At 38.0% G+C, this 24,109-nt stretch overlaps 1 protein-coding gene across 1 annotated transcript in view; it reads right to left on the bottom strand.

The window, feature by feature from the left end:
• NRCAM (neuronal cell adhesion molecule) overlaps positions 1–24,109 on the bottom strand; it is a 208,304-nt gene that overhangs the window by 62,947 nt on the left and 121,248 nt on the right. Inside the window, 5 exon segments of the mRNA XM_043968191.1 lie at positions 12,060–12,191; positions 13,429–13,613; positions 17,273–17,384; positions 19,631–19,687; positions 20,205–20,375. Of these exon segments, the coding sequence (XP_043824126.1) occupies positions 12,060–12,191; positions 13,429–13,613; positions 17,273–17,384; positions 19,631–19,687; positions 20,205–20,375 (657 nt within the window).

Raw genomic sequence — 24,109 nt, 5'->3', positions numbered from 1 at the left:
TATTATTGGACTACTGTAGAAATGAACTTAAATGAAAGAGAGAGAACAATAACTGGACAAGGAACAGATTTGCCACATCTTTTGTAAGCAATCAATACAAATCCAGAACAATTTTCAGGGGTCCTATATATCTTAGCCTATTGTCTAAACACTTTTTCCAACTAAATTGAGCGTTCAGCTACCTTTCAGAGAATCACAGAACCTCAGAGTTGCAAGAGACATTTGAAGCCATTTAATCTAATAACCCTTCCCTAAATCTCCAGTTTAAACATCCCTAGCTCTATCAACTAATCTGGAAGATTCTCTATGCCCTTAATGATCCTAAATTAACTTTTCTAAACACTTTATATATTATCAAGATACCACATAGGCACAATATGGCACAGCAGAAAGAATGTTGACTTGGGGTCTGAGGACATAGATTTGAATTCTAGTTCTGATAGTTGATGGAGGTTATTGGGAACAGATATGGTTAGACCTATCCATTCATATAATTATTTTGACAGTTGTATGAGAGATGGATGGAAAAAAGAAGTTAATGGAGTCAGTGAAGCCAGTTAGAAAGCTTTTGTAATGGGCTATGTGAGAGGTGATGAGAGTCTGAACTAGGGTGGTGATTGTATGAGTGGAGACAAGACAGACTGAGAAAGAATCGGTAAGATGTAGCAACTAACTGGATGTGGTGGATTAGGAAGATGGGGGGATTCCAGGATGATCATGAGGTTTTGAGTCTATGTGCCTGGAACCATGGTGGTAACACCAACAGAGTAGGAAAGTTAGGAAGAATAAGCAGTTTTAGGGTGAAGATTCTAAGTTCAATTTTAGATGTGTTGAGGCTGAGGTGTTGGTGGCACAGCTGTCCAGGAGGCAGGTGGGGACATGAGAATGGAGTTTGCAACAGAGATTAGAAATGGTCACATACTTTTGGAAGTTGTTGGCAGAAAGATGATAAATAAACACAAAGGAAGAGATGGATCCAGAAGTCATGGGGGTTGAGGAAGTTGATGTCCATTCTGAGAGACCAAGATGCCATACAGGTCATTAGAATGAATGGAGAGTCACTTAAGGGAGAGAAAGAAGACAGAGGTTTGGAAGATGCCCAGACTTCAGGGTAGTAGAAATAAAGGAAGAGGTAAAATCAGATAGGTAGGAGGAAAACAAGTCACAAAAATTCAATTCAATTCAACAAACCTTTAGTAAGATCTTAGTGTGCAAAGTGTTATGTGAGGCACTGGGAGGACAAAGCCAAGAACAATAAAAAAGTTCCTATCCTCAAGGAGTTTATGTTTTCTGGGAAAACACCAAGAGAATCCAGAAAGCAAGAGAGGAGAGAGTGATCAGATGGAAGGACAATCCATAGCATTGAACGTTATAGGTAGATCAAGGAAGATGAAAACTGAGAAAAGGCCACCATATTTAGCAACTAAGAGGTCACTGACAATCTGTGAGAGCGATTTCAACTGAGAGACAGAATTGAATCTGGATGGCAAGAGGATGAAGAGTGAATGGGAGGCCAAGAAGAAAAGGCAGGAAGCATAAACTATTCTTTCTACTTTAGTGGTAAAAAAGAGTAGAGATATGAGATAATAGTTTGAAAGGATGACAGAGTCAAGGGGTTGAGATTAAGGGCAGAGGAGACTTAAGGATGGTTACATGATTTCTTCTCCCTTGTGTGAGGCTCAGGAGTTAAAGCAGAGAAGGCAAATGGTGGGAGTGACCCAGATTTGTGGATTGAACAGTAGGTCAAAGGTGCAAAGTATTCAAAGGTAGATAAGCACTGAGTAAAAGGAGACTAATGAGGGTGATGGACTTCAGGTTTAAGGTCACTGCAAGAAGAAAGAATAGATTTAGTATTAGTGTCAGTGAGAGAGGTGCAAAGATAGGAGATTATAATCAGGACAATTTCAGGGTTCAGAATCTTGGAAGTGGAACATTTTGGGGTAATGGTGACTCTAAGGTATAATTGCTTTTGGGGTAGTTGCAGCAGGGTGGAGTCAAAGGTCATGATGTATGTCTTAAGAGACCAGGATGCTTTACAGGCTATTAGCATGAATAAGAAATTAACTAATATTGAAGATAGGAGTTAGAAGGGCTAGGGGGCAGCTAGGTGGCACAGTGGATGAAGCACTGGCCTTGGGTTCAGGAATAGCTGAATTCAAATCCCGCCTCAGACACTTGACTAGCTGTGTGACCCTGGGCAAGTCACTTAACCCTCATTGCCCCGCAAAAAAAAAAAAAAAAAAAAAAAAAGAAGGGCTAGGGAGACTGTAAGTCAGCCTTCCCTCCCCCACTCCACTCCCCACTAAGTCTCAGTAGTATTTATGAAGTCAAATTTGCCTACTTGTGTAATGAGGTCTAGTGCATCTCATATATTAGCCATATTTTCTGCATTTACAAATAAGCGTTTGAAAACATTGGGTTTTTAAAATTTGCTCTTAATAATGACTCATTGAATTAAATGTCATTTTGGGCAATCAGGATAAGGTCCATTCTGATTACTCATGTTTAAAACCATCCTTAATTCTTGTCCTCACTCCCAACATCTAAGTCAGATGATAAATCCTGATAATTTTACTATCATATTCCTCTCTTCTTCTCCTCTCAAACTACTACCCTCCTTGTTCAGGCCTTCATTCCTCTCAAGAGGAGGACAACTACAATAAACTCTCCAACTAGTCTTCCTGTCTCTAGCCTCCCCACTTTCCAAATCACTACAAAAATAAATAAAACACATAAAACAATCTTCCTGTTACACAGGTCTAGTGAACCATGCCACTCTACAGCTAAAAACCTTCAGTGGTTCCCTATGCATGCAGGGCCCTTGGAAATCTAGTTCTAAGCTTCCATTTCTAATTCAATTTCACTTTAATCCATTTCATACACTCTACCTTCCAGCCAAACTGGACCGTTTGCAATTTCACAACCTTTTCATGTATTCTTTTGCCCCATTTGTTCCTCCGCCCATGGAATGCACGTGCTTTTATCTATTCCTGTTGAAATCCTCATTCTCCAAGGCCCAGGTCAAGTGCCACCATTTTTCTATGACTCTTTCAGTATTTATAAAGTACTTACCTCAGAACATCCTGGTGAAGCAAGTAGGGCCAATATTGTTCTCATTTTACATAAGAGGAAACTGAGGCATAGGATGCTGAAACGACTTGCCCACACTCATAGATATGGGAAAGGTCAGAGTTAGATTTAGAATGGAAGTCTTACAATCTGAATTCAATGATATTTCTACTGTGTTATGCTGGTTTGTAATTCCCAAGAGGAAATGATCTGTCCCACATTCAATTTTCTTTGGGTGCTTTGTGAGGGTTTTCTCCTTTATTATTGCCTCTCCTGAGTATCATCCATACTTGCATATATGTCATATGCCTTCCACTCCTCTTAGACTATGAGCTCCTTGAGGGTAGGGATTATATAATCTAGTTTATCATTGTTGTTTCCTGAGGGCCTAATGTAATGTGCGTTTTATATTTTTTTTTTGTTCAGTTGTGTCTTACTCTTTATGACCCTATTAGGAGTTTTCTTGGCAAAGATACTGGAGCAGTTTGCTATTTCTTTCTCCAGCTTTTACGGATGAGGAACTAAGGCGAACAGGGTTAAGTGACTTGCCCAGGGTCACATAGCTAGTAAGTGAGTGAGGCCAAATTTGAACTCGGGAAGATGAGTCTTCCTGACTCCAGGCCTAGCACACTGTCCACTGTGTCACCTGGCTGCCCATGTATTTTGGATAGCCGCCATTTAATCAATGCTTGTTGAACTGAATCCCTTGACCTTTATAGTCTGCTGGCATATATTAGCTGTATTTGAGAGCCTCTCTGTGCCAGTTCATTCATAGCAAATGGGAATTCTAACAGTTTCTCTTGATTCAGTGCTTGAGTGTTGTGTTTCAGGAGTGCTTTGTTACAATCCAGTGCAATTTAGGAGTTTTCAAGAGCTGATTTCCATCCCTCAAGCCAAAGGGAAGCTCTGCATCTGAATTATCTTGCTTGGTGGGGCACATGCTGAGGGAGAGAAATACCTCAATGAGCTGCTCAAGCCCTGCCTCCCCAGCAAAGTGAGAAAGGAAAGTCAAGTGAGTAATAAACAGTCACTAAAACCAGGAAACTGCGTTTGCATTTTAAAATCTCCATCTCAGACAGAAAACATTTTTAAAAAGCTTTTATGTGACCCCTTTCCTTATCAGTTTATCAGAATGTCTGAGCTCTTTGTCAGCTACTTAAAAGCCATCCCGCTGAAAATTCCCTATTTCATCTTAATCAAATGGTCTCCAGATATTTGTGTTTGGCAAGGTATTTCCCAGCAAAAATAAATATTTTCCAGAAAAGCAGTGAACAAGCTGATCTCCCCATGGGGGCATAAACTTCATTTCCACTAAATCCAAGAAAACAGCAACAGTCACAGTGGCATAAGGAGGTCCAGTTGGAAGCTGTCCAAGGTAGTAAATCCACTTACTGCGCTACACCAGTGAAAATGTATGGCCTTATTAAGTAACTACCTGCGGGCTACTGTGTTGTACTCATCTTGCCAGCAACCCAAATCATGTGGCCCAAAGGGAGAGTCTAGTGATCCAAGTCAAGTGTGTTTAATTCAAATGAACAATGAAAAAAAAGAGGCCTCAACAATAAAATCACCACATGCACTTCAGAGGACCAGAGTCAAAGACCTAGGGGCAGGATCAGGTCATTGGAGTGCAATATTTTAGAGAAATCTTTTCTTTTTAATGTAAAATCAGCAAACCTTCATTAAAACTCCTTTTCTCTTTCTGTCCCTGTACCCTGACCACCTTATAATGATGACTAAACTTTGTCCAATATCACAATAATGATATTATTAACATCTTAGGGATAGGGACTGGGTCTATGATTTAATTGATAAAGGGAATGCTTAAAGGAGAAAATTCCCACTCCCAATGCAAGTCAGCACCTTTTCTTCAACTTAAGGAGTCGTCTAGGACATTAGAAGTTAAATGACTTGCCTACTGTCACAATGCCAAAATGCAACTGAAGCAAGGCTTGAACCCAGGACTTAAAACCAGGTCTTCCCTGCTTCTAGGCCAGCTTGCTATCTACTACACCAAGTAATAATAATATTTTATATTATAGGGCATTTAACAATTTCCAAAGCCTCTCCCCTTGTGTTCACTTCTCCCTCAGTTCTAAGAAGGAGTCAGGGCAAGTATCATTATTATCACAATTTTGTAGATGAGGAATTCAAGACAAAAAAAAGTCCAAGTGACTTTCCAAGGGCCATACAGATAAACTGTGGTAGGCCCAGATCTTAGACTTAGGTCTCCTGACTTAGACAATTGTCTGATGATTACAGACAATTGTCTGATGATTTGGTATAATAATTCTCTCTCTCTCTCTCTCACACACACACACACACACACACACACACACACACACACACGAAGTGCTTTACAAATTTTAAATCAGTATATAAATGTTAGTTGTTGTCCCTCCTCCTCTTCTTTCTCCTTCCTATTATTATTTGTATCAAACATATGGGTGATGTATGGTATTTTTTCACTTTGTTATTGGATAGGCTATAAAAGGATAGGCTATACAGAAGTCATTTAAGCCTTGATAAAGAATAGCTGAGGATTGCTGCTCCCCTGGGGAAGTTACCATGGAGTTATTTTAGCCTCAGCCTGACCCTCACAGCTCCTTTCACCTGCCTGCCTAGCCCCCATTTGAGCAAATACCTATTTGGAAGGCTCCTGTGGAGCAGAGGCAAATTTCTGAGTTTAGGAGGTCCTCCTTGAATTGCTTATATGGGATTTCTGGAAGGGGAAGAAAGGGAGTGGGAGGAAAGCTGTTCTTAGCTGCTTTATAATGTCATTACATTTCATGAACCATCCTTTAATTTTTTTCCCCCAAACAGCCTCACCGTATAGATGAAAAGTGCTTATATAGAATAGACACTTTTTTGTTATCACCTCAGAGAAGGCATGGAATATTAAATCAAAAGGCAAGATTCCTTTCATTCTCTGATTTTGCCTTCTGCCTCTGAAGTACCTATGTTTAGAATTTCATTATTTGAGGGTGTCTTCAGGATACCTAGGCAGTGGATTTATCTCTTAAGGATGCCTTGGTTCAAACACATTTCCTACTGCTAGGCTAGATGAAAGACTTCTCTTGGAGTCAGCTACTTTTGCTGATGTTCGCTCAACTGGGCCCTTTAAAAATGTTCAGGAAAATCTGTGCAGAACTCCCAAGGAGCTGCAAGGTGAGAAAGTGCTGGTCCATGTTCTCTTTCCTCTATTTCATTCCACAGTGTAGCATCAAAATGTGGACTAACCAATAAACATTCCATTTAGGATCCCTGACTTTTCTGTTTTACTTATAGTTCTAGCCTTATTTCAAATTGCCTCAAGGGTGGACAGCTTCCTGATGGGCAATGACTGAATGCCTTTCCCCATTCCATTTTCAAATCTCATTTCTGGTTAAAGATTGCTACTGAAAACATATTCTCTGGTTACTTGAGCCTGAGAGTCCTTCCAGAAACAGAATATAAAGGGGGCAAATAGGTGGCCCGTGAGTCAGGAAGACTTAAGTTCAAATCCAGCCTCAGACACTTACTAGCTGTGTGACTTTGGGCAAGTCACTTAATCTGTTTGCCTCCTGTTCTCATCTTTAAAATGGGAGTAATAATAGTACCCACCTACCAGGGTCGTTGTGAGGATCAAATGAGATAAGTGTGAAGTGCACAGTGCTTTGTATATAGTAGCACTATATAAATGTTAGTAGTGGTGGTGGTGACCACGACAATGATGATGATGTACATCTTACCTCCTTTAAAGTGTTGCTACACAGAGACTCACAGGACATATTTTTAAATGATCTCCAAAGTATGACACAAAATTGTTTCCCTTCTGATTATCGCTTCCTTTCAAAAGTGATTCTTCATTAGTGTTCTACCTGTGCCTATCTGTATTCTGGACCAGGAATTAGGAAGAACTGGGTTCAAGGCCTACCTCAGATGTTTGTTTATGAGCTATATGACTCTGGGCTAGTCACAACCTTTCTGTGTGTCAGCTTCTTCATCTGTAAAATGAGGAGGTTGGAGCCAATGACCTCTGGAGTCTCTACTAGTTCTAAATCTAGGACCCCATGACCCTAATATCTTTCTCCACATTTTAAAGGTTTTCATTTAGTTTTTCTTTGTCAAAATACTGAAGACCCATCCCTAGGTAGCAGAGTATAGCTATGTAGCAGCACCCGCTCCTCACTTTTTGTTGTCATTATGGCCACAAGACCACTGAAGAATACCTTAAAGGTCCTTCTACCGACAAACTGGAACTCTCTCCTCTCTCCTATGTCAAATGGACTAGTAGGCAGATTATCCTTTGTTAGGAATGCACTCTGATGAATACAGTGACCTTACTGTAACACAAGGACAATGCTCCATATTCATCCAAATAAACTAGTAAACTACCAGAACCTTTACCAGCTGGGACAGCCAGAGCTTTGCCTCAGGGTGATAACTCCCTACTTAAATCTGGGGGTTGCTGTCCTTACACTTCCCAGTTCTCTGTCTCCATTCTTTCACCCAACCCTATACCACTACCTCCAGGAGCTGATCCTGTTCCCAGGTCCCCCCACAACTTCACCCTTAAGAACAAGGTACCCCCCTCTTCTAGCATTACTGTACCCAAACTTTCTTCTCCAAGTGAAGAAAATCCCTAGTTGTGGTTCTGTAAAACACCATTGGCAAATGTTAACTTCACAGGAAAAAGATCTAGGAAGGTTAAATGATTTGTCCAGCATCCACATGGTGGATAATAGCCACTTTCCAAGAGTGATTAGGGAGAAGATTTAATTAGGACAACTTAGCCTAAACGAACTATAGTATAATGTCAGTAAAATGATTAGCTATCTAGCTGTTTTCATTTCACTAAGATCCCATAGTATTAGACCTTATCCAATAACTCAGCAGGTAAATTAATTAATCTACATTTTGAAAAACAATACGCTGAAAAGCTATACAATTGACCTATATTAAATACCTCTGCATTTTGTACTACCAAGTCAATGAGTACATGAACTCCAAATAATAGCATTGGCTCAGTTGATAAAGCAGGATAAAAAAATACTCTTCTGAAGGCAGGGTTGGTCCTTGGTGGGTAACAGGTCACAAGAACATTGCTTGAACCACCTGTGAGGCCAGGGTAAACCATATTATGTGTCCCTATTCTTTGCATCATTAAAAAAATCAGATTAAAAAAATAGGAAAAAAGAATTCAGAACAGTACAATGACAGAAAGTACAAGAAGAAGATATGAACCTCAGGTCTATTTTACACCCATATGGGTAGCCCCATCTCTTTCTTCACTGTTGGCTGCCTCCATGATTCACCACCCACTTGTCGTTGCAGAAGCTCAAGTAAGGCCAGGGATGAGGATCTTATTTACCATACCCTAGAGAAACGGGGTGATGGGATAGGAGGTACAGCAACAGAGATTTCTCTGAGCTCTACTTTCCTTCAGCATTTGCCTTAATACAGAATTAAGAGGTTACCTGGGCTAGCATTTTCTTCATTCATTTTGCCTCTTGAAAAATATTACTTTACTTTTAAATAATGTTTTACATAATTTACAAAGTGCTTTCATATACATTCTCACTTATCTCGCAAAACAACCTTGTAAAGTTGACAGAACAGATATTAATATTTCCTTCCAAGTAGGAAATCAAGAAACAGAGAAACTAGGTGTCTTGGTCAAGTTTGGGTGGTTATTAGATCATAGAACTGGGCCTATAATAGAAAATTCTCTAGAACAAGTCTAGACCTTGGGAATCCAGACCTTGGTACTTCTTTCCTTTCTATCCTAAGCTTCACTATATATTCTAAGGTAATGATTTTTTCCTATCATTTTTTCATTCATATAGCTTTCAGAAGCAGATATCCAAACTCTATGACTATTTTGAAGATGAAGCTCTAAATCAATTAAATTTCTTATTTTAAAGAATATTTAAAACATCAAAGGGGTATTTTCTAAAGATCCTTGTCCCCCACCAATTTGGATGGGTTAGAAATCATCAATCAGTGCAAACAAAGTATTTATATGTCTAGCCACTTCCTTCCCCTACTCTCTGGGCATGGCATGAAAGTGATGTGTGTCTCAAAAATGATAGCATCAGAAACCAAGTTCCTATCAAGTCCCATCAAGCTGTAATGGCTTCATGACAGAACTTTTGAAAGGTTCTCTGGACTAATATTTTCTTTTTTTAAAAAATTGTGACATTGCTAGACTCTGCATCTTTAATAAGTTTATTTGAGATGTATGTCCGGAACATTCCATGAATAGAGGTGGACATATCCTATAGATAGGTGAGATGTATGTCCGGAACATTCCATGAATACAGGTGGACATATCCTATAGATAGGAGCAAATGTGGATGTGGAGCTCATGGGGAAGGTCAGGGCTAGAGATATTGATTTGGAAGTCATGTGTATAGAGAAAATAATTGAAGCCATGCATGTGACTGTGATTTCCAAGATAGAGAATGCAGGGAGAGAAGGAAAGACCAGTAATAGAGTCGAGGCTTCACACTTACTTTAGCAGCTGGAGGACGAAGATGAATTAGCAAGGAATGCCGAGATGACATGATCAACAGAGAGAAGGATAACAAGTAAATTGGAGTGTCATGGAAACCAAGGTAGAAGACAGAAGGTTAACAGTGTCAAACTCCGCAGAGAGGTTGAGGACTAAGGAAAGATAATTAGATCTGGCAATTTCTCACTTGTTGGTGACTTAGGAAGGAACAGTTTTAGTGGTGTAGCAGGAATAAAAGCCATATTTCAGGGGACTAAGGGTGATGAGTAAGTAGAGGCAGTTAGTAGACTCAAATTAGCATATTCCTTTTAGGTGTTTAGTAAAGAACAGCAGAGGAAAAGGATAACTTGAGATAGGAAGGATAAAAAATTTGTTTTGCATGACTATACATATATTACTTATATTGAATTGCTTGAGTTCTTAAAGCAGGGTGGGGATGGAGGGAGGAAGAGAATTTGGAACACAAAGTTTTAAATAATTGATGTTAAAATTTGTTTTTACATGTAAATTGGGAAAATAAAAAATTCTAAATAAAAAAAATTAAGGTTAGAGAGACAATAGGGGGAAAACTACTGTGGTATAATGGATAGAGGGCTGGCCTTAGAGCTAGGAAGACTTTGGTTCAATTTCCACTTCTGATGCATACAAGGCTGTGTGACTTTGGGCAAGTCCCTTAACTTCTCAGTCTTCTAGGCAACTCTCTAATGCTACAAATTTCAGAGAAGGTGCCAACTTGCATTGGCAGAGGAGGGGTTTCCTCATCAGGGAGTTCCTTATATGAATAAAGTCACACACACACATGTATGAAAATGCTTGTACCCTGGTGAGTCAGAGTCAATTCAGTAGATATTTATTAAGTACCTACTATGTGACAGGCACTGTGCTAAGCAGTGGGGATGCCAAAAGAGGCAAAAGATAGTCCCTGCCTTTGTAGTGCTTACATTCTAATGGAGGGGGAAAGGACAGATACAACATGTAAAACAAAGCAATCTATATATAGGGTAAATAGGAACTAATTAACAGGGGAAGGCACTGGAAGGGATTAGGGATGGCTTCCTATAGGAGGGTCCTGTGGGATTTTAACTGGGACTTAAAGGAAGCAAGGAAATCAGTGGTCAGAGTGCAGGTGGGAGGGCATTCTAGGCACAGGGACAGCCAGAGAGAATGTCTGAAGTCAAGTGATGGAGTGTTTTGTTTGTGGAAGAGCAAGGAGGCCAGTGTCACTGGATTGAAGAGTATGTACTGGGGAGTAAGGTGTTAGAAGACTGGAAAGGCAGGAGCCAGGATAGAGAAAGAGACTAAAGACACATGTGAAGGGAGCAGCTAGGTGGCGCAGCTGGTAAAGCACCAGCCCTAGATTCAAGCCCTGGTCTCAGACACTTGACACTTACTAGCTGTGTGACCCTGGGCAAGTCACTTAAACCTTATTGCCCCACCAAAAAAAATGGGGGGGGATCCATGTGAGTAACGAAATGACTGATGGAGCATGGTCACCCAGGAGATGGGAAGGATGGTGTCAAAGGAATCAGGAGAATGCTTAACTAACTTAATCATCAGATTACACTGTGGGATCATAGATGGACAGCTAGTGGGGACCTTGGGGGACACCCAATCCAATCTTCTTCTAGGGAGGTTAAGTGATTTGCCTGATGCTACACAGACAAGTTGTAGGGCTAAAATTTGAACTGTTTTTCTTAATTCAAATCTAGTGCCCTTTCAATGATACTATATAGCAGTATTAAAAAAAAAAACCAACAACGAATTCATGTCAGGAATGACTCTCCTGGAAGCAGGGGATAAAGTGAAGGTGAAAACAAAAGCAAAATAAATGACCACTTAAAATGCTCAATAAAGAAAAGGGAATGGATGTAAATGCCTGGATAGTTCAGGTCCCAAACCACAGCTCTATTGGGTCCTTTTCTGCTCATTCTACCCACCCTCTTTTCTACATGTAATGCTACTTCTAATTTCTAATATTCTAAGACTCCCCAAGAATCTTCCCTAAGTTTTTTTCAAACAAACAGACAAACAAACAAACATAATGCCTTCTTCAAACACCTAAGACCCTTGGATATTACAAAGGTTAATATCTCAGAGGGATTTAAACACATGAAGGAGGAAATATTAACAAGCTGCCATCAATACATATAATAGCTATAGCATATAATTTGTCTTAAATGTCATAAAATGCCCTGAGTATTCAACAGAGTTCATGTTGTGATTGCACATGTATAATATATAACAAATTATTTACCATCTCAGGGATGGGGGAGAGAATGTGGAACTCGAAAATTTAAAACAATGTTAAAATTGATTTTACAAGCAATTGGGGAAAATAAAATATTATTAAAAAGAAACAAAGTTCATGTTGGGGAAGTTTTTTTAGACTATTAAATTCGATGTCCTGCCTGAGCATCTAATTCTGCTTTATTAGTTTTGAGGCATTTTTATATTCACATACAAGACATAAGTAAAGCCAACCAACAGAACTTACTTTCTATTGGAACACCATTTGTTAACCAGCTAATGTTGGGTTTGGGATTTCCATTAGCTCTGCAGATCAAAGTCCCATCTTCCCCAGGGGACAGCACGAGGTTTCTAGGCGCTGTAATCCAATATGGGGCCGCTTTATTGAGGACAAAAATAAAGATCTGAATCAAACAAGCATTATAATACAATGGTGAGAAAATTACTTAATACTTCATCTCAAAATTAATATTCTGCACATGCATACTGAAACCCTCCACTAAAGTCTTACTCAGAAACCTCAGCATAGCATGGAGGAGATATTGGGTACTGGAAGGCTTTGCTGGCTGGATGCATTCTCTGGCAGGTTTGATCATAAAAGAAATGCTTGAATATAGATGCCATAAGTGGTTCTGGTCTTTCAATTAGCCAAGGAATTATGGAGAGGCTTATTGCCATAGTGTTAACCACAAAATGATTAACTGAATATTTTTAGTCAAAATTACTTATTGAAATTATTGGCTAAGAGGGAGGCTGTGTGCAGTATGTATGGATGGGGGGGATGGCCATATTTCTGAAACAACTGAAATATTGACATCCTTTGTAGGAAATTTGTTTGGTCTTCCATTTTTTTTTTGCAGGGCAATGAGGGTTAAGTGACTTGCTAAGGGTCACACAGCTAGTACATGTCAAGTGTCCGAGGCCTGATTTGAACTCAGGTCCTCCTGAATCCAGGACTTGTGTTTTATCCACTGCACCACCTAGCTGACCTGGTCTTCCATTTTTAAGAAGGTGAGCTAATCAATGCTTGTAACCTACTTCAGATTAATACTCTGGTGTTTTGAAAGGATATCTAGATAGTGATTCTAATATTTTCTTCATTTGACATTAACAGTAATTAAGGATTAAACAAATCAGGACTGACTTGTTATGTGGCATAGGACAACCAAGAGCTATATAAGGGACTTAAAAGACTTCATTTTGATCTTTAGTTCCTTTTAAAAGTGAAGTAACTCATTATTATTTTGATTTAAGCTCCACAGCCATTGAGCACTTTTAAGTGATAGACTGGATGTTCCAAAAGTCTTAGTACCACTTTGAAGCTTTACTACTATGAGTACAATTTGAAATGCATGGGGCAGCTAGGTGGCGCAGTGGATAGAGCATTGGCCCTGGATTCAGGAGGACCTGAGTTCAAATCCGACCTCAGACCCTTGACACTTACTAACTGTGTAACACTGGGCTAGTCACTTAACCCCAATTGCCTCACAAAAAAACAAAACAATTTGAAATGCACCATATGTCAAAACTGTACAAAACTATTTACTGCATCAAAGTTGATATCTAATTTATTATACTTCAAATCTAAGATGAACACATTTTAAACATTAGTATACCTTTGACAGTGACTGAAATGGTATGTTCAACAAAGCCTAAAGAATTTCTTGCTGTACATTTGTATTTTCCAGAGTCTGCCTCTGAAACATGAATGATATTCAGAGTTTTCTTAAAGTTTTTGTAAAATGTCCGGTTGACAGGCAGCTCTCCATCTTCTTTTGTCCAGTTAATAGAAGGTGTAGGCCTGGCATGAAAAAAAAAGATACTGATGTTGTAAAACCAGATGTGCCTTCATTTCGTACAAGCATTTAAATGGTTTATCAGGAGACAGATTTTATAAGCTCCTAATTCATTGTACAAGTATGCAAACTTCACATTAGAATTTGTGGTGACCTCATGTAGCCAAAATTTTGGTCATTTCTGTCAATATTCTGATTATTTACTTAAAAGAAATGACAAAACCATATAGTTCCAGGATGACACTCAATTATCTTATGCAAAATGATCTCTGATCAATGAAAAGGTCTTTGAAATTTTTGCAAGGTATGTTGCGTCAATCAAAGCAATGGTCATAAAAATGATACTCATTTGTAATTTTCCATTAGCTGGAGCCACCAATCTATAATGAACTGACATAAACACCACTTCCCTTGAATATCCACATATATTTCTATGTTGAATTCAGTTCAACAAATGCAAGGTGATAGAAATACAATGACAAAAACAGAGTAGTCCTCTCAAAGAGCTTACATTCTTCTGAGGAAATATGGTATAAAATGAACATAGATAAGTAAATGTTAGATATTTTATCATATCGGATGGAACCTTTTTCTTCTTACCAACCATTACTTTTAGCTTAATCCTAATACATATACATATATATGTATGTATATATAGAGATATGTTTGCGATATAGAGATATGTATGTATGTTTATATATGTATGTATTGTGTATCTAGCCTTACTTTCTCTCTCTCTCTCTCATACTAGAGGTCTGGAATGGGAATTAGGACTGGTTTCTAGTGCCAGTATTTATTCCTAACGATTTCTGAAACTTAATAATACTAGTTCACACACATATTATATTAAACTTTTCACACCTCCATTTTCTCATCTGAGATAATATCTGCCTTCCTGACCTTACAGGGTTATTGTGAGCATTTTTTAAAATAGTTTCTTTTTCCCCCCCATAAAATATTGGATAGAGTGACTGTGGAAAAAGCATTTCTCAGAAGAAAATAATAATAAAAGCCAATAGTTATATAGCACTTGATGCTTTACAATCACACAAACACCTTTTATAATAAACCCAATTTGTGAAGATAACAAAGGAAAAATTCAAGGCATCATATAAATAGAAGGCATTCATGAGTTTTCTATTATTTTACAACATTGACTTTTGGACCAAACTGACTAAGGTGGTCAAAAAAGCTCATAGTGAGAGTGGGAAGGATAAGCACATTTTATATATTACTAAATTTATTCTGGGTTTTCTTTTAGCTAGAAGTTCTTGCAAATAAGACATTTTTGGATGCTTTGTACCTAGTGCCAGGCTTACTTGTAAAAGATCAGACCAGAGCTTTCCAAAAATGGTTTTGCTATACAGGCAGGGAGCCATATCATCTGAAAGGATTAAATTAACATTTTAAGTCCTATTTTAATAAATCATAACTAAATAACTGACAGTCTGGAAGGGAGGGAGAGGTGTTGTTAAATTGTATAATAAATTCATATATTAAGAGCGAGAAGGGAACATAAAGATTATCTAGGCCAACATTTCTCTCCCTCTTATACAGATGGGCCCAGAGAAGTCAAGTTAACTCTCCCAAGGTCATAGAGTCTCCAAATCAGTGTCCTTCCCACTACAAGGGTGACACAACTTCAAAAAGTTTGAGAATCACTGAGTTGTACCTTATTTTCCCCCTTAAAAACAAGCAAAAGTAGATCTGCAGGATGTCACCAAGTCCCCTGATGCAAGAAAGTGTGTATTAGGACTGGTTTGAGGGTTTCCTTCAGCAGTGCAGTGTCAGTGTGATTTCCTCGACTGTCCAGGAGAGGCCTCCAAATACATCCTGGTGAAGTAGAAAGACTACCGGGAAGCCTATTCTAGGAAAGTCGGGGGCAGGATTAGAATGTGAACCCAGTGGGTTCCCACACACAACTGCTGCAAGGGGAGGTAAAGCAGTTAGCAGAATCTTATTTCTGAAATTTCAGTTGACATTTTTTTTTTGGTGGGGCAATGGGGGTTAAGTGACTTGCCCAAGGTCACACAGCTAGTAAGTGTTAAGTGTCTGAGGCTGGATTTGAACTCAGGAACTCCTGAATCCAGGGCTAGTGCTTTATCCACTGCGCCACCTAGCCGCCCCCTCAGTTGACATTTTTTAATGGAAATGCCAACCACAATATGTGCAACAAATTTCCCTGCCAGTACCTTTAAACTTGTCTGCAGACCAGATGCCTCCTTAATGGCAAATGTTCCTTGATGCCCATGGAAGTTTTGTGGTATGCAGAAATGGGGGGGGGGTCACAGAGCTAATATTTACTGACCTCAGATCACTTATACTAGATATATGACCCACAGACAAATAATGTCACCTAACTGAGCCTCAGTTTTCTCATTTGTAAGATGGAGTTCCTGACCCACAGAATTGAGGTGAAGAAAATTAGTATTATTATTGATAATTATCTATAAAATAATAAGACATAGAGAACTAAGAAAAGAATAAAGGGAGCTTTGAGGATCATCCGGCATATTTGGTTTGAAGGTGACAACAGAATTTTAAAAAAGGCAATTATAAGAAATCAAAGAGGATGTGGAAAGAACATTAGGCTGGAAGTCAGGAGACTTGGTTCCAAGTCTCACTCTCTTAGTAATTGGCTATGTACCACCAGGTTAAATCCTTTAACATCCTAAGACCTCAACTTTCCCACCTGTATAATGAGAGCTATGGACCATCTGATTTCTAAGATCCCTGATTCCTAGGATCCTTAGGACTCTTATGAAATCCTTAGGTAAGCAAACCTGATAGTGAATTATAACCAATACAAATAATTAAGCCTTCTCCTAGGAAAAGAAATATAAGAAGCAATATATTGAAATGTACAAGTATTCCAAATAACACAACACATTTTTTTTTATATGATGCGGATACTACTGACAGTGTGACTAGGGCTTAGACTTTGAGTTGTTTTCCTAGCAGTAGTGATAGATTCAGGCTTATCTGGCCATAGTCCCTTGCTTACTTCACTTGTATGAGAAGTGATGATAAAACACAGATATGGGGTCATTTCTCATATCAAAATAAAAATCTTTGTCTGGATTTAACTTTTACCAAACTGCACCATATGAACTTAAAATGAAGTCCCTCTTTGATGTTAGGACAGCCTTCTGACTTCCAAGTAGCTAAGTGATTTTGAAAAGAATGAGTCAGTCAATCACAGTCTTGACAGTCACAGAAAAATAGCAGTACTTATTCAATTGAGGTAAAAAAAAGCCAAAGGTGAAAGTCAGTAAATATGAACTTATTGCCTATCTGCTAAATTTAGCAGTTTAACAAATGTGTGATTCATTTTGCCTACTTTGAAAACACTTAGCAATGTCTCTTTGGCACATGCATAGCCTGAACTATATCACCTCTCATAGACTATAACACAAATACTTCTTAATAAGTATACTTTAATTTTTTTTATTATTAGAAATATACATCAGGGGCAGCTAGGTGGCACAGTGGATAGAGCACTGGCCCTGGATTCAGGAGGACCTGAGTTCAAATCTGGCCTCAGACACTTAACACTTACTAGCTGTGTGATCCTGGGCAAGTCACTTAACCCCAAATGCCTCACTAAAAAAAAAGAAAAAGAAAAGAAAAGAAATATACATCAGGACAAAAATAGTCAACTTACAAGCCTTCTGCGATACACTCTAGGGAAAGAACATTTTCTCGTAACTCTTCTTTATGACTTGTGCGGCCTTCTGGAGTCAAAAGTTTTGGTGGTCTCTCGATATAGGACTTGGCTGAAGTGAAGAAAATCAATAAATACACAATTACATCTATAAGTAGCTATGGATACACTTTTCAAGTTTCTTTTGCCCTAAATATCCTAGACTACATTGATACTCATTCCAGTTTAGAAGTTAAATATATTGGGTAGACACATTCAGACTCATTGTTTTACAAATAGTCATTGACTCATTTGGCCAGACTTAGCAACAGTTTGTGTTGGTTGAATACTTAAATAAAGGGGCTATTATTGTTACTACCCATCAATCTCCTAGAAACATGAAGACTTTTTAAAACGACCTATAGGTTTATGGATTTAAAAAATGTATTTTCTAAGCTTTAATATAAGTTTTTATATTAAGTATATATACACAGAGATAATATAAAGGCTATATATTGTAAACATATTAAATATATAGCCATATTTGCCAAATATACATATATCTATATCTGTTCAAAAATGTGACCATGCATTTTGAAAAGGGACTGCCTGAAAATAGATGGTCATTTTGTGACATCTGAGTTAACAAAGGGAATAAAGCCAGGCATAGTGATGCAGGCCTGTAATCCCAGCTACTGAGGGGGTTGAGACGGATAGATCTTTTGATCTTGGGGTCAGGAGTTCTGCGCTGCAGTAGGCTAAGCCGATCAGGTGTCCTCACTAAGCCGGACATCACTGTGGTGGTAGGGGAGAGTGAGGGGAAGGGGGATTGGCAGTGGGCTGTCTAAGGAGGGGCAAACCCACTAGGGTTGGATATGGAGAAGGTCAAAATTCCAACGATGATCAGTCATCAGAAAGGGCGTATGAGCAACCCCAGCACTTTTTGCCTGGTGGGAAACCCAATCTTACAAAGGTGGGGGAGGAGGGGAGAAAGGGAATGATTCTACATTGCAAGAGAATAATCAGGACTTTGCTGGGGATTCAGATATTGTGAGGAGTCTCCCTCTGTAAACCTAGCTCAAGGTATAGGAAATGGTTCTGCAGGGATGCCAATGAATCTGCTCTTTTATGGAGCATAAAGAAGAGATAGCAATCAAATAAATGTCAGGTTATTGTACAGTGAACATATATATCTTAATAACTAAATAGCATATGTTCAATTTGCCCCTTAATAGTTTTTATTTCATGGCTCAACTGCTAATTAACAGGAAGCTATATGTTGGGCATTTTTTGTTGATAAAATTTGGGTTTCAGGGGCTAATGTATATAAAATATCATAAGAAAACCAAACTCTTACCTGTTTTAAAAGCACAGCATGGAGAATGTAATTCCTTTGGCATATTGATTATATTAATAGGGTACAATAGCTGATTTTCCTTTCAACATTAGGTGTATTATTTCTCCCCCCCTTTTTAAACAGGTTCTAAGATTTCACTGATTTAGGGATCACCCAGTGAGAGAATTCCCTTTATCAATGAAGAGCAATACCTGTTCTTCAACTTATAGTTTCAGAGAATTGCCTGAGGACTAAAAAGAGAAGTGAACTTGCCCAGGGTCCAATTTGTATGTGACAGAGGAAGGACTTTAACCCTGGTTTTTCTGACTTCAAGACTGGTTGCCTATTTACTTATATCACAACACCTCTCATAAGCACTTACATTTTTATTTAATAAATATGGATATTTATATTTATCTCTGAAAACTTCACATAAATCTTTTTATGACTTGCTGTAGGATTACTTGAACAAAAGGGAATGATTATAATAACTCAACTGTGTGTATGTCAAGGAAAATGTTTTAATTTAAAAGATCCATAAGTGATCTAAAAGTAAAATGTTATTGCCATTTATGTGAAATGAAAATAGATAACATGAGGGAAATGAAGTAATCTTTTAAAGCATCTACACCAAGTTATTAGTAGCCGGGGTTATTCATTAATAATGCCTCAAGATATTACTGTTACTTTAAAGAAGTAGTTAGTCTAAGTAAATGTTCATATGCCCTTCCACATTTCACTGAATACATACGAAAATGTGAAAAGAAAAAAAAAAAAGAATAGAGAAGTTAAATTTAAAAATAATTTCTAGATCATGTGAAATGGTTCTCCAGGTGAATATATGTAGCTAGAATGGAAGAGTTTTCACAATGTGAAAAATATAAATAACATTAAAAAATTTTAATAACACAGTGTAAAAGGTTTCTATCCACAGTACTACATAAAATTTAAAAAGGCAATCATGGTTAAGTAGCTATGAAGGTGGAGTTAGTTTACTAATTTCTACAATGGAGACAAGAGCAGTTATGATCACCATAACTTACCACCGTAAAACTCAGAGTCACTCAAATTAGCAGTTATAGTGTCATTCAATTCATCCACTGAAATAAACAGAATATTATGAAAAATGCACCAAAATAAGGGGGAAGGATTGAAAATTTTGGACAACAAAAGCAAACTGATAATGTCTATGCAGATGGTCAGTTCTAGCAAGTTAAAACTGGTTGTAGATATCACTGTCATGTGATCACTTTTGACCAATAAATTGTGAATTTAGAACTCATACCTGAAGAAGGCAATTCAAAATTAGAATGTGATAGGTCATGTTTTATACGTGAGAATAGTACCAAAACTAAGCATTATATAGTGTATTCCTTGATGAATCAATAACAAAGATACAAAATCATTATTTATAAGTACAAATTTTAAAATATATAAGGTATTCAGGGCAGCTATCGATATTTACTTATTTATCACACTTATTGGAATACATAGATAATTTCATATTCAATAAACCTATTTTATTCAATGTAGATGGTATAACATATATACACATGCATTCATATTATATATTAGTAAACCCGACTGAAATTTAAATTCAGGAAATTTAATACGTACTTGACTGTACTTTCACAGAAATGGGTTGCTTCTGTTGGATGGTCTGAGTATGATTAAATCTTGCATAACAAATATAATCTTCACGAGTATCTTCTGGTAGCACATTAGAAAAATAAAGGTCTCCATTTAGACCTTGGGAAACTCTTTCACTTTGTGGAAGGCGTTGAAAAGCTGGGGAAAGGGAGGCAGGAAACTAAATATGTAAACATACCATTTGAAAAATGCTACTTTTAATATTAGTAGGGTAAATTTTTAGGCACTTCAAAATGTACTTCATAAAAATTGATTTTTTTCCATTCCCTTTTCCCCCTTGAAAACTTTCTATAAATCCTTTTATGTGTTCCTATAAGGCTACTTAACAAGAGGCAATGGCTATATAAAATTTTATAAATGGAAATTCCAGCAATACAAAGATGCTAATGATTCACTGTGGGAGAAGAGCAAAAGGATACAGTAAAGAAAAGTCTTTGGGTCTATGGGTTTTATTATCAGTCTATTTAATAACCCACATATTACACCCCCTACACACACACACACACACACACACACACACACACACACTTATGTTTACAACCTCATAAGAATTTTTTGAGGTTGGTAAATGCAAATATTCTCTTTACTTTACAGATAATGAAACTGAGGCTTAGAGTGTAAGTGACTAGGCCACATTCACAGTGAGAATTTGAATAGAGATTTGCTGACTCCAAGGGCAGGTTTCCCTTCACTGAATCCCACTGCCTCAATACAATTTGCCATAGAAACTCTGAAGGCTTGTTACTCCCAATTATATGGTAACTATTTGGAGAAGTTATATTAATGAAATTTCTAAGGGTGACATGCTTACATTGTATTCACAGTCATGGAAAACTAGTTGTAAAGTAGACAAATAAGGGTTGGTCATGCTTTAAAAGTACCCCCATATTGCCAAATTTGCTACAATTATTTAAATAGAATGATAGCAACTCTGGTTCTGTTTCAATGATTGTCACTTTACTTCAAATTTTGGTCCACATGGAGGTGTCAAGGCACGATCAAGATTAAGAGAAAGGGAAAGGAAACAAGCATTTAAAAAGTGCCTCCTATGTGACAAGCACCAAGCTAAAGACTTTACAAACATTATCTTATCTGATCCTCACAACAACCCTGGTAGATAGGTGTCATTTCATAGTTGAGGAGACCGAGGCATGTAGCAATAAATGACTTGTTCAGAGTCATATAGCTAATAAAGGTATGAGTTTTCAATTGAAATCAGGTCTCCCTCACTCCAGGCCCAGTGCTCTATCCGTTGGGCCACTAAACATATTTAAACACACTAACATCAGAGCGTAAAGAGAAATATGACTAATCATTCATTAATAAGTCAGTTTGTTGTTAAAGAATATCTAATTTGATCATGAAACCCAAGTTTCAATTTAGTATGGATCCCCCTTGAAAAATTATTTCACTGAGAATTTTGTCTTAAAATTTGTATAGAGGGATAGCTAGGTGGCACAGTGGATAAAGCATCGGCCCTGGAATCAGGATGACCTGAGTTCAAATCCGGCCTCAGACACTTGACACTTACTAGCTGTGTGACTCTAGGCAAGTCACTTGACCCCCATCGCCTTGCACCAAAAAATTTACATAAATAAATTAAAAAAAATATATATATATATGTACTTTTTTTTTTTGGTGAGGCAATTGGGGTCAAGTGACTTGCCCAGGGTCACACAGCTAGTAAGTGTCAAGTGTCTGAGGTCGGATTTGAACTCAGGTCCTCCTGACTCCAGGGCCTGTGCTCTATCTACTGCGCCACCTAGCTTCCCCTACGTACTTTTATATAAAGCATTTCAGTGGCCCAGGGCCCCTAGAGTTGACACTCACTGGCCGTGTGACTATAGGAAAAGTACTCATACTTGTCTGCATCTTAGTTCAATCCAGTACAATTCAAGTTATTTTTATTACATACCTCCTATGTGCAAGGCACCATGATAGGCACTAGGAATATAAAGAAAAGACATAAATACAGTCCCTGTTCTCAAGGATGTTATATTGTATTAGTTTCCTCATTGAGAGAGAGAGAGAGAGAGAGATGAAAGAAAGAGACAAAAAGAGAGAAAGGAAGGAAAGAAGAGGGAGAGGAAGGAGAGGAGACAGAGGGAGGGAGGAAAAAAGGAGGGAGAGACAGAGAGACAAAGAGATAGAGAGACAGAGAGGGAAGTAAAGAGAGTTAGAGACACACAGAGACAGATAGAGACAGAGACATGCAGAGAGAGACAAAAAGACAGAAACAGAGATAGAGATAGAGACAGTAAAACAGAAATATGAGACAGAGACAAGAGATGGCGAGACAGGAATCCAGAGACAGAGAAACAGAGACAATGAGTGAGACAGAGAGAAGCCAACTGAGGAGGAAGAGGGAGAGAGAAAAGGTAAGAGAAAAGGAGACAAAGAGACAGACTGAAACTACTTCAAAGAGTTGTGAGGGGGGTCAGCTAGGTGGTGCAGTGGATTAAGCACTGGCCCTGGATTCAGGAGGACCTGAGTTCAAATCTGACCTCAGACACTTGACACTTACTAACTGTGTGACCCTGGGCAAGTCACTTAATCCTCATTGCCCTGCAAAAACAACCCAAACAAAGAAACAAAAACAACAACAACAACAACGAACAAAAAGAGTTGTAAGGACAACTCTTACCTTAAAACTTTAAATTCACTACATAAATGAGTTATTATTATTATTCTTTACTACAGAGAAAGGTTTCATAGGTCCAGTCAAGTACATATGCCACATAGATACAGTTTGCATAGCTAGAGGGAGTGTGACATAGTAGACAGAGTGCTGGGTTTGGAGAGAGGAAGACCAGGAATTCAATGGATCCTCTGAAACTTATTAGTTTCCATGGGCAAATCACTTAACCTCTTGGTGCACTAGGTAGTCACTAACACATAAATTGTGGAGAAAATGCTCACTTGTGTTGACAGAAGCAATTTCATTATCTGGTTACATACACCAATGAAATCATAACCAATGAAACCAAAACTGTATCTCACTGGATTGTCTTGAGGCTCAAGTGAAATAATGTATGTAAAGAACCTTGGAAACTTCAAAGTGCCAAATCAATAGCATGTACTGTTTTTAATATCTAGCATATGTAAATCCTGTCTTACCCTCATAGAATGTGAATGTTCAGACAATTGGTTAGGGCTACCATGGAAAAGAAAGACTGGTATAGAGCTAGTGTCCACTAGAACTCAGTCATCAAGTCACAGAGTTAGAAGGGAACTCAAATATTATCTAGTCCAATTTCTAACTGAACTGGAATCCTCAGTGTGATAACCCTGGGGAATGATCATCTCGACCTACAATGATATAGAACTAGGTTCTAATTCCTTTTTTGAACATCATCAGTCATTGTTAGGAAATCTTTCCTCAACATTGAGTGGAAATCAATCAGCCTCCTCCCAACTTTCAACCCCTCCCTGCTCCTAATTCTGCCTTCTGGAGCGTAGCAAAACAAATCTAATCCTTCCACCTGACAATCTTTCGTATTCAAGAGGACAGCCAGTATGTTTCTTCTAATTCTTTCCTTGTCCACACTAAACATCTGTAGTTCCTTCATTCAATCCTCATGTGGAGGTTATGAAATAAGCACTTTGTAAAATCTTAAATCATCTCTGTAGATATGTATTATAACAAAAGTGTTATATTATTAATTAAACTAATAAGGCATAGCAGATTATTCTTGTAAATCTTGCCATATACTAATATAAGCAAGCATTTCATCATTATAAGCAAGATTTGATGTTCTACTATTTTGTAAAATGCAATAAACAGGGGTAAAAGAAAATTTCTTGGTGGCATGTAAAGAACAACAAAAGAGAAGGGGAAAGTCAGAGAAATAGAGACTGAGAGATAAAGATAG

This window comes from Dromiciops gliroides, chromosome 5 (genome assembly GCF_019393635.1).
Source record: "Dromiciops gliroides isolate mDroGli1 chromosome 5, mDroGli1.pri, whole genome shotgun sequence".
NCBI lineage: Eukaryota > Metazoa > Chordata > Mammalia > Microbiotheria > Microbiotheriidae > Dromiciops > Dromiciops gliroides.
The sequence above is the reverse complement of the archived record's forward strand: the minus strand, read 5'-3'. Positions and strand labels throughout refer to the sequence as shown.